Source organism: Neolamprologus multifasciatus, chromosome 4, assembly GCF_963576455.1.
Source record: "Neolamprologus multifasciatus chromosome 4, fNeoMul1.2, whole genome shotgun sequence".
NCBI classification, from domain to species: Eukaryota; Metazoa; Chordata; class Actinopteri; order Cichliformes; family Cichlidae; genus Neolamprologus; species Neolamprologus multifasciatus.
Genome location: NC_140442.1, coordinates 117,890 through 129,860, shown reverse-complemented (window position 1 = coordinate 129,860; position 11,971 = coordinate 117,890). Strand labels below are relative to the sequence as shown.

Here is an 11,971-nt window from a genome sequence, read left to right as displayed (position 1 = left end):
CGAGTTCCACCTTAAAGTCTGAGCGCTCTGATGGGGGTCGCTGTCAGAGTGGCTGTGAGCATCACAGCTGTATCAGCTGTTCCTCTGATGATGTCGCCTTGTTTGATGTGAGCATGCTCACCACGGTACAATACAATACAACTTTATTTGTATAGCACATTTAAAAGACCAGTGGTACACCAAAGTGCTTTACAATAAAAACAGGAAAATTAAGACAATAAATAAAAGACTATTAACAAAGTACCACATATGTCATCAGGTTAAGGTCACTAATTATACAACAATAAAAGGGAATATAAGAACAAAGTTACTAAGAACAGATATAGCTGAAATATAAGTACATAAATAAGAAATTGAACCAAATATAAAACAGGGACACTAACTAGATGGAAAAGTTATGTTGAATAAATGAGTTTTTAAACGGGATTTAAAAGATAAAACGGAGTCTGACGCACGGATAGCAATAGGAAGGTTGTTCCACAGATTCGGTGCAACCAGGGCAAAAGCACGGTCACCCCTAGATTTAAGTCTAGATCCAGGCTGAGCCAGGAGTAATTGGGCTGAAGACCTGATGGTGTTGAAAGCACTAGAAAAGTCAAAAAACATGACCCTCACAGCGCTCGCCGGCTGGTCCAGATGGGTGTGGACACGGTTGAGCAGGTAGATGATGGCGTCCTCAGTTCCGAGACGAGGCTGATAAGCGAATTGAAGGGGATCCAGATGTGGTCTTACTATGGGTCACAGCTGGTCCAGGATGAGCCTTTCCAGGGTCTTCATGATGTGGGAGGTCAGTGCCACGGGCCTGTAACCCTGGGGGCCACTGGGACGTGGCGTCTTTGGTACAGGGACGAGGCATGATGTCTTCCACAGCACTGGTACCCTCTGCAGACTCAGCATGAACAGTTTATGAAAGACTCCACACAGTTTTAATCGTGTTAATCGTGATGATCGCGTTAACGCATTTAGCTGTGTTAACGCCGTATTAACGCGTTAGTGTTGACAGCACTAGTTCAAAAACAGAAACACCTGTGGGATACTGTTTGTCCGTGATTTGAACCGGGGGAACAAACTGTGGCAGGATCTGTGTTGCACCAAGGTACCGACAAAATGTGTTCCCCTGCCTCGCGAGCATTAGCACAGAGTGCGGATCCAGTTCACGCCGACTCTATTACAGACATTAGACGTGGGAGTAGTGATGTTTTACTTTTGTGAAAAAGTGAAAAATGAGTGTCGTTACATTACCTTTCAGTTTGACGGTTACAACAGAAAGTGATATAGTTATTGTTCTCACGTGGTATCCAATCGGATTATTTTACCTTATTTTTATCCTCCTGCAACTTTGCTCTATAAATAGCTAAAACCTCCAAAGTGTAGTTAGTCGTACAAGAAGTGTTTGTGACCTAAAAATCAAGAATGTGGGATACTGTTTGTGTGTGATTTTGACAGCCCAGCGTGTGCTCTCGATGCAGGGGAGACCTACCTACCACGACAGCTGGTGTGCAGGTGAAGCCAAAGGCAAGATATGCTTCATCATATGTTCCAGTCTTTGGCTTGAAGCATATATGGAGATGCTTCATCCTCTGCTTTGTGTGGGAGCCCCCGTCAAAAACCTGTCATTATGCTAGCAGTGTCCAAGATTTCTTTTCTTTTTATTATACACACACCCCCAAGTGTGTCAGAGCTCTAACACACACCTGACACACCGAAATTCACACACAGGTAATGCTCAGTCAGACCAGCTGTGTCTCTGTTGAATGCTAGACTAGTCTGTACGACTGGCTGAGTAGTGGTTGATTGATTGATTGATTAATTGATACCTTCCAGAAGATGAAACAGAGAATGCAGAGGAGGAGGAGCCCACAGATGACTGACAGAATGATGTAGCCAATGGGAACACTTTTCTCACCGTCTGGAGGACGCCACAATACTCTGAGCTGAGTCTGCACACACACACAAAGTTACCAAATTAGCACCTCAACTGGAACTGTTGTGTGTGTGTGTGTGTGTAGTACCTGTGTGTGTCCACTGTCCAGCAGTAGCGGTTGGACCTTTGATGATGAGTTGATGACGTCATAAGATGCAAAGGAAATGAGCTCATAGTTCTGATAAGGAGTCTGTAAGGAGAAATGCAATAACATCACCACCTACACGTGTGTGTGCGTGTGTGTGTGTGTGTGTGTGTGTGTGTGTGTGTGTGTGTGTAGGTGTGTGTGTGTGCGCGCGCACACGTACCTCTATAAGTGTATTTGTCCACAGTCGGGCTGAGATTCGGATAACTGCACTGAAGCCCCGCCCCAAGTCTGTGACATCACACACAAACCTGACACAGCCTGCCTCGCCACTGCTGCAGTTGTACACACACAAACACGATCAATCGATGATTGATTAGTGATGCTGAGCTGATAAGGTAATGTTATTGTTATGGATGTTGTGAGATGGTAAATGGCCTGTATTTGTGAGATCAGTAATAAAGTTTCTTCACCACATGAACAGTCTGTCTGTGTGAGTTTGGCTCCGCCTGCTGGACTGATGGAGAAACTGCAGACACACCCGAGGAGTTTCCAGCCAGCTGCAGGCGTGTGGCGGGAGAGAGAGGCGTCCAATAAACTGTTTAAAATACAGAGTCCAACTACAACACTGAATATCAAAACTTTTCTTATTTTGGATTTGATGCAGTGACTTGTTTCAATAAAGTTTCCAAGACCAGTGAAAGGTCTTAATGCTGAAAACAGCATTGAAGGAAATATAAACAGGAAACGATAGACGAGCTGTGCGCTGGTTAGAAACCAGAGGTCATATCAGGCTGCACCGGACCTCAGCACCTGGACCCGTTTTCTTCACTGTTCAGGCCAACAGAGATGCCAGGACATCAACATCATGCTTAGTGCTGGTACCAAAGAAAGCATCCCCTTCTGGCGACTTCAGAGCAGTTGCCTTGATGTCACATGTCACAAAGGTGAACCTAACACCGGTTCTTGCAGGTGAAATATGCTCTCGACTGTCGACAGTCGAGAGCATATTTCACCTGCAAGAACCTAACCCTAACCCTAACTGAAGAGCTTCAGTTTGCCTCAGCCTCTCATGCAGGTGGATGATGATGTTATCTACCTGCTGCAGTGTGTTCACTCTCACCTGTGTAGTACTGCCTTTAACACCGTCCATCCACTTAGAATGTGCGTCGCCATGTCACGTTTAGTGTAAATTTTAGAGTATATGTGCACGGTGTTTATCATGAAGACAAGATGAGCAGAACATGAAAGGTTGAACTAAACTGAACGACTGATCTGAAAACGCAAAATTGCCAATGACAAAGCAACGGAGGGAAACAGAGGGCTTGAATACATCGGATAAATATAAAGAATAGAAACAGGTGACAACACCGCTTAACGAAGCCTGACTAACGACACAGGAAGTAGAAGTCACCATACAGCACACAGACAGATGACCGACACAATAAAACAGGAAACATGTGAAAAAAGACACTGGGTCAATGATCCAGGAACCCTGACAGCGCGTGAGTCGCTGATTGGAGTTTTGCATTCGCAAAAGCAACACAAGTGGAATATGATCTGTGAAAACTTGAACGGGCACGGAGCTAGACCCAGTGTAGACCTCGAAGTGTTGCAAGGCTAGCAACAATGCAAACCTTTTCGATGGTGCTGTAGTTCATTTGGTGTTTATTGAATTTCTTCAAGAAATAGCAGATTGGACGGTCCACACCCTGTTGATCTACTTGCAGCAGGACCACACCCGCTGCAGTTGCGCTGGCGTCCACCTCCAACTTAAAAGGAGACACGAAGTTAGGTGCTGCTAAAACTGTGGCACTGCACAGTAACGTTTTCACTGACTCAAAAACAGTTTGGCACGCCGCAATGTGAAGGGTTTGGTCGGGCTGACCAGGTCAGTCAGGGGAGCGACTACGGAGGCAAAGTTTTTACAGAAACCGCGGTAGTAACCACACATTCCCAAGAAGCGGCGTAACGCCCTCCTTGTGTGTGGAATCGGAAACTCAATAATAGCCTCCACCTTCGCGGTTACGGGGCACACTCGCCCGTGACCCACCTGCTTTCTGAGCTAGGTGATGGTGGCTTTTCCAAAACTCACATTTGGTCAGATTTACAGTGAGCGATGCTTCCTCGAAACGCTTAAAAACAGTTAAGAGGGTTTGGAGATGACTGCTCCAGGAAGCAGAATAAATGACCACATCATCTAAGTAGGCATCACAGTTAGGGACCCCGGCCAAAACCTTAGCCATCAGGCGCTGAAATGTGGCTGGCGCATTACGCAAGCCAAAGGGCATCACTGTATACTGAAGGAAGTGATCGGGGGTAACGAATGCAGAGATCTCAGACGCTCTTGCAGTTAAAGGACCTGCCAATATCCCTTTATTAAATCCAATTTGGTCACATAAGTAGCGGATCCCACCCGATCAACACAGTGATCCATCCTAGGTAATGGGAAAGAGTCTGCTTTAGTGGCCGCATTCACCTTTCGGTAATCTGTACAGAATCGAGGAGTGTTGTCAGACTTGGGCACTGACACACATGGAGAGCTCCATGCGCTAGCACTTGGAACGGCTAAGCCATGCTCTAGGAGATAATTGACTTCTCTCTGCATTATTTCCCTTTTCACTGGATTCACCCGGTACACATGTTGTTTAATTGGCTTATGCCCCTCCACACCAATGTCATGACATAAGACAGTCGTTTGGCGAGGGTGATCAGAGAAAAGTTATTTTTTATCAGAGTAATGATGTCAGTTCGAGCAGTTTCAGGTTAGTCAGCAACAAATGATTCAAGATCATTTAAAATTTAAGAGTTTTTCAGATGCCCACTACCTAATGCATCATCCCTCCCAGATAATCCGTCATCCGACAGTTTGTAGGGGGGGAGGATGGCAACCGCGCACACCGGGGGCGCTGTTGTATTTTGTGCACATGGATAGAACAGTTTCAACGTATTCACATGACAAACCCTGTTTTTTTGCCGCCGATCTGGAGTGCGGATCACATAGTGGTTATTGTCGAGTTTACATTCAACACTGTAAGGACCAGCGAACTGCGTTAGTAAACTGGACCCCTCCACGGGCAATAACATCAACACCTTCTCCCCTGGTTGGAAACTTCTATCCACAGCTTTTTTGTCAAATCGAGCCTTCATTTTAGTTTGCACTTGCTTCAGGTTTTCCCGGCTATTTTCCACGCTAGGCGAAGCCTGTCTAAAAGAAACAACTTATTGACTATGGGACGAATGTTAAGCAGGATGAATCGAAACCATGATTGTTGATCAACAGCTGACTGCAGCAGCACTTGAATGAAACACCTTTGCACACCTGTGGACCTGCCGGGCAGGGCAGGGACTCCACAGCCAGAGAAACCCCGATCAAAGAACAGACATAGCCATCGCCAGAAAAACAAAGAGCGGGGGAGGTTTCTTGGTTTCACCTGGACACCACCGGCCCTCGCTCACCTTTTCCGTCTGTTGGGGGTGGGAATCCCGAAGGTTGTGCACTCAGATAAGGAGGAAGAAGTTTTTTGGCAGCTGTCCCAGCCGCTCCCGACTGAAATGTTTAACAGTGAATCCCGATCATAACCACCAAACAAATCAGCTGACTACGAGCGGTCCTAGGTCTGAGGCTTCCATCTCCTGCTGATGGAGACACGCTGATGGTCACCTGCTGTAGCTCAGTATCCGTCCAACAGAGGGCAGCAGAGGCACTTCGCCAGCCTTCAGTTGGTGTTGAAGCAGCAGGACAGAAACCATCTGCTCTTCTGATCAATAATCAATCACACACTGTGTGTGTGTGTGTGTGTGTGTGTACTCATGAAGGCCCTTCCTGCCACAGATGCCGTCTGACTGTTTGTCTCAATGATTTTGTTTATTTGCGCATTAAATAGAAAAAACACAAATTAACAGTAAACATAAAGATAATAGTAAAGTATAATAGTAATAACAACAACAACAACAACAACAATAATAATAATAACAACAACAACAATAATAATAATAATAATAATAATAGTAATAATAATAATAATAATAAAAAAAGCAAGACCTGGAAAAGGAGTCCAGAATGACAGAGAGGATCTGTTTAGGATAAAAACGGGATCTTTGTTACTTCCATATCTTAGATGACGAGTCTTAACATCGATTTTGGCTTTAACCATGAGCTAAACTGTTGCAGTGAGACGACCCTCGATTTGTAAACAGAGGAGGTGTGACGCGATGGGAGCTGGGAGATTCATACATCAGTATTACTCAATAATATTCCTTTTTTGAAACACACAATGTTTAATGAATGTGTCAGAAACCATCAAAGAAAGAAGCCTGAAGCTTTCACTGGTCGTTCTCACCCTCATCATCGTCATTTGGGACACACACATCCAAATATGTCCTAAATCTGAGCAGTGACAATATCTACGTGCTAACGGTGACGGACCAAAGCACTCTGGAGCTTTTAACTCTCACACTTGTTCGAGTAAACGCCACAAAAACACAAATATAACAGAAATGTGGAGCTGTAATTATTCCTGACAGAATCATTTTGTTAATATGAGCACATCTTTGTATTTCCATCACCTGAGTCAGTCCGCCTTAAGCTGTCAAACTTTTATGGACCATAAAACATTTCAGCCAATCACAGATAGTGGAGAAGGAATGAGCCAATAACGTCCATGAACACTGACACAATCATCTATATTTTTGAGTTTGTCTCCTGTTAACGACCTTCGTCATCGCAGCTTCAGTCACGTGGCTGTCAGCTGCTGACGAGCTGCAGCTCAGCTGAATCCGGCTCGTACGTCTTAGCAGGTGGAAGTCTGAGGTCAACATATCTTTCCTGTCATGCTGCTCTGCATTCTGCTACCTGGGACGCGTGCACAGGTGACACGCATGCAATCTGCATGGATGTGTTCATGAAATAAATGGTAAATGGTAAATGGACTGGTTCTTATGTAGCGCTTTTCTACTCTGTCCGAGCACTCAAAGCGCTTTATACAGCTAATTCATTCACCCAATCACACCCATTCACACAAGCACTTCTAAGCTTAAGTGCGCAGTATCTAACATTCATACACATTCACACTCCGATGGATGCATCGGAGAGCAACATGGGGTTAGTATCTTGCCCAAGGATATTTGGCATGCAGACTGGAGCAACCTGGGATTGAACCACCGACCTTCCGGTTAGTGGCTGATCCGCTCTGCCACCTGAGCTACAGCCACCCCGATAAAAATAGGCGTGGCATGGAGCTGAAGAGCTCACGCCTGTGGTCCATCGCCTCATCCCTCACCTCCTCCTGCCTCCTTCATCACACGTGTGAACATCCTGCTGGCCGAGCCCGCTGTAAGCAGTGCCGACAGCGAGAAGACGAGGAGGAAGAGGCACGTCAGAGTAATGGGACGGATTCATGAAGCTAACATTAATCTGACAGAGAGACTCGACAGGCACACACACACACAGATACACACACACAGACACACACACAGATACACACACTCACACAGGAGGGTGGGTGATGCCTCAGTGTGCTTTGGATCGGTTTACCCAGAATGCACTGGAACATGAGTGTGGTTTTAAGGGGGGGGGGGGGGGGGGGGCAGTACGGGGAAGGAAACCCCAACAATCCACTGAGCAGCACTTGGTGGCAGCAGGAAAAGGCCTCCAGCAGATCCAGGATCAGGGAGGAGCAGCCCTCTGCACAGGTCAGCTGGAGGTCAACCTTACCTGAGCTCAGGTGTGGTGGCTCAGCAGGTGTTTCATGTGTCCCTGGTCGGCCAGCTGAACAGTGAAGTTTTGTTTCCCGAGACGATCCAAACACATCGCCTGCTGTCCCAGCAGCGCTCCGTTAACTCATCAGCAGTGACTCACCGGCTCGGTCTATTTACTGTGCGCCGGCTGGGTTTATTTCCTAACTCTGACAGGTATTTCTTTAGTGACTCAGCTCTGTCTGAGCCTCCGGCTGTGTTTCTTTGCTGCATAGAGAGCCACAGCAGACTCACGGAGACGACAGGTGAGCCTCACAGTTACAGCAGGCCCTGCTGACAGGATGTTCAGCTGAAAGTGCGGCAGCGACCTCTTTCAGCTGTAATGACTTCTGACAACCGATCTGCTCGTTAGCTCGAGGCTAATCTCTGAGCTGACTGAGCTGCTCGTTAAGATTAATAAACAGTGAGGGTGGGAGTTATTTTCTGCAGGTGAGCAGAATCAGAGGTGACACTTGAGTAGAAAAAGAGCAGAACTCACCAGCAGCAGGAAGAAGAATCAGAGGACCTACAAAATAAAACCCTAACATCACAGCAGCTCTGCAGCCCATGCAGATTTAGAAGCAACATGAGCTGCTGATTGGTCAGTTCTCCAGCTTCCTTCTGTAGACATTGGAGCAGGGCGATATGACCAAAAATATTTATCACGATATGCATTTGAAAATTTGTAATAACGATATAACTGACGATATAACTGACACGAGACAAAATACTTTACAACTCCTCAACTTTATTAGTGCAAAAAAATCATTGTATTTTCACTTAAACAAGCAGCTGTTTATTATGTGCATTAAAGTTATATAAAAATGTAACACTGCAAATGCAAATTCCTTGCTGAAAGTTTAACCAAAAGGCATTTCCAGTGGAAACTGGCCGACATATCCTCAGCATAACCATGTATAATATCCACAACACTTAAAAAGGCAACCTCAACATCGAAGTTTACCGGAAGCCCACATACACGGACCAGTACCTCCTCTTTGACTCCCATCACCCTCTGGAACACAAACTTGGAGTAATTAGGACCCTACACCACCGGGCAGAACATGTTCCCTCTAAGCCTGAAGGAAAAAGAAGGAACACACACATGTAAAGGAAGCACTCAAAACGTGCGGCTATCCTAAATGGGCATTTTTAAAGTCAGCAAAGAGGCACAGAAAAGAAGATCAGACACCAGCGAGGGAGGATAAGAAGGACAGACGCAACAACATTGTCATCCCCTATGTAGCCGGTGTATCAGAGAAACTCAGGAGGGTTTTCTCCAAGCATGACATCCTGGTGCATTTCAGACCCAGCAACACACTCAGACACAAACTGGTTCATCACAAAGACAAAACACCAAAACACAGACTTAACAATGTGGTGTATGCCGTACAGTGCAGCGAGGAATGCCCAGACCTCTACATCGGAGAGACCAAACAGCCACTTCACAAGCACATGGCACAACACAGAAGAGCCACCTCCACAGGACAAGACTCAGCTGTCCATCTGCATCTAAAGGTCAAAGGTCACTCTTTCGAGGATGCCAATGTTCACATTTTGGACAGAGAGGACAGATGGTTTGAAAGAGGAGTGAAAGAAGCCATCTATGTCCACTGTGAGCGACCATCTTTGAACAGAGGCGGTGGTTTACGACACCAACTCTCTGCCATCTATAATCCAGTTTTGAGTTCCCTCCCCAGACGCCTTAACGCCCACTCACATCCTGGGCCATCTGACCTCAGGAAATCACATGATAAGGTGGGGCCAGGTTTCACAATGAGCTCATTTAAAATGTGTCGCTTTTAACAAATAATTATCTGAATCTTTCAACAAACGTTTTCATCTGATGTAAAATGTATAGAAAATGATTATTGTACATAGTAATTTTTTTAGGGTCCCATCATAATTTCTTCAGAAGTAACTAAGTACTGTACATGATGCCAGTATTTCCCACATTTTCTAGATTCTGTACCAGTACTGTGTATAAAATGCCATCAAAAAGTCAGTTAAGTTTTATTCTTTCTCACCTGTCTTTCTGTCTCCTTTCACTTTTTAAAGGTTGCCATGTTAGAAAAAATATTGTGCCCTGCCATGCTGTTTATTGATGTGGCAAATGAATTGTTTATGAAAATAAATCTAAATCTGTCATCAGTAATGATCATGTCTCACCTCTTCTCTGTCTTAATTTCAGGTTTTCACCATGTGTTGTGTTCAGGAGGTTAACGACCAACAGTCTACTTTCAGGTACTGTTAGAATACCAGAATAGGGAGGATGGTGCAGGTTTAAGTTTATTAGACTGATGCATATATACCAACAAGACCGTGTACATCACTGTGACAGCAGCGTTTGTTTTCCTTCAAAGGCTTTGTGGTTTATCCTGTAATACCTGGTGGGCCGGTCTCTGGTCAAAATGCCGATTTTTTGTCCCAGTCCAGCCTGATCGGCACTCGGCCGCCAGCTGACCACGATCAGCTCAGAGAGAAGCGATCGATCAATAATCCATCACAATGAAAAGGTTTTCATCCGGTTTCAGTTGTTTTCTATATCACACACACACACACATGACAAAACACAAACACTGGCGGTTGTTCTCATTGATTAATCGATTTTTGATCTCTATGTTTGATGGTTTCTTAACCGCACCCCCCCATCTCTCCCTCTTGCACTATCCTCTGATTGGCTGCAGCTCTACAGCAGCCTCCTCACTGCCAGCACGCGCTCCTCAGTCGGTCAGTGTGGATAAGAGCAGCTCGGAGCGGACCGGGACAGAGCCGTGCTAACCCGGACTCTCGGCCCGGCTCGGCTCGGACTGACATGTTCTGGGATCTAAACCGGACCGGAGCGCGCGGGACACCAATGTGAGCTGCAGGAAGGCGCATGCCAGAGCGCGCGCGTCCGAGTGGATGAATGAGTGACGGAGATGGACCGGAAACTACTGAGTCAGGTAGGGGGCCGTGTGCGTGTGCACAGTTCCGTGCTGCGCGTGCACCCTCTCAACTTTAAAGTGTGTGCCAAAGTCAGCGACTCTTATTGTGAAAGAACGGCCATAATTCAGATGGGTTTCAAAATAAAGGTTTCCCCCATTAACGATGTTTTTTTTAATTAATTGTGGCTTTTATTTTGAAATTCTGACTCTGTAATTTAGTAGCAGGATATCTTTGGAGCATGCTCAGTGTTAATTCACTGCCTGCAGGAGGTGAGCTGATCCTCCTCACAGCTGTCCAGCTGGAAACATCTGGAGAGTTGGGTGATGTCAGATTTACTGATGTCTTTTTGTTTTCATCAAGTTTGAAGTTTTTTTTCCTAAACTCAGAACAAAGTTTATTGAAAGGAGGAATAATCTTTGTCGTGTCTCACACTTGTGTGATGCAAAGGTCAGAGGTCAGAAGTAGGTTAAGTCTATGCACCTCCCAAACCCAGCAGCACACATGCGTTTCTGTCTGAGAAACACTGTGACGCTGCTGCAGGAAGTGATGTCAATGATCTGACATCAAGCTGAAGCTTCTGTGAAACACTGGAACGTGCAGCTCTACTCAAACTTTGGATGAAAACCAAACAGCAGTTCAGGTTCCTGATGGGCGGGAACCAGCGGCGTCTGAAAGCAGATCAAACCGCGGCCCAGAGATGAGCCTCAGCGTCACGTCCTCACAGACCGAGTCAGATATTAGGAGTACTCTCACTGGTTGTTGCTTTAGTCAGTCTCATCTTTAATGATGTTGTTTTTGCTCCGCCCACTTCCTCGCTGATTTTCCTTCATATTTAAGAATCGACGTAAACATTTCCAACGATCAGGAGCTTTATTTATGTTTACAGTTTAATAAAACTACAATAATTCAGACAGAGCCAGAACAGTATGCATTTAAATAAAGAACACACAACCACACACACACAACTCAGAGTTGTAAGGACTCTGTGTATAGATGGAGGTGTGGCTTCTCTTCAGTGTACAGCCAGCTGTTTTTGTGTGTGTGTCACAGTGTGTGTGTGTGAGTGTGTGTGAGAGAGTGTGTGTGTGTGTGTCACAGTGTGTGTGTGTGTGTGTGTGTCACAGTGTGTGAGAGAGAGTGTGTGTGTGTGTGTGTGTCACAGTGTGTGTGTGTGTGTGTGTCACAGTGTGAGTGTGTGTATGTGAGTGTGTGTGACACACATTCACATACACACACTCTCTCTCTCTCTCTCTCTCTCACACACACACACACACACACACTGTGACACACACACACTC

The 11,971-nt window shown here is 45.7% G+C and overlaps 1 protein-coding gene and 1 long non-coding RNA gene across 2 annotated transcripts in view; one reads left to right on the top strand and one right to left on the bottom strand.

The window, feature by feature from the left end:
- Positions 1–345: 345 nt before the first annotated feature.
- LOC146519316 (uncharacterized) lies at positions 346–5,847 on the bottom strand. The gene is made up of 3 exons (XR_014873719.1): positions 2,233–5,847; positions 2,013–2,114; positions 346–1,940 (listed from the first exon to the last, which is right to left on the bottom strand). It is a non-coding gene; the product is annotated as an uncharacterized LOC146519316 (long non-coding RNA).
- Positions 5,848–10,450: 4,603 nt separating this feature from the next.
- The window catches only part of crhr1 (corticotropin releasing hormone receptor 1), a 42,532-nt gene continuing 41,011 nt past the window's right edge, over positions 10,451–11,971 (top strand). Inside the window, exon 1 of the mRNA XM_085156824.1 lies at positions 10,451–10,690. Within this exon, the coding sequence (XP_085012950.1) occupies positions 10,667–10,690 (24 nt within the window). The 5' untranslated portion in view covers positions 10,451–10,666. The remainder of the gene's footprint in view (positions 10,691–11,971) is intronic.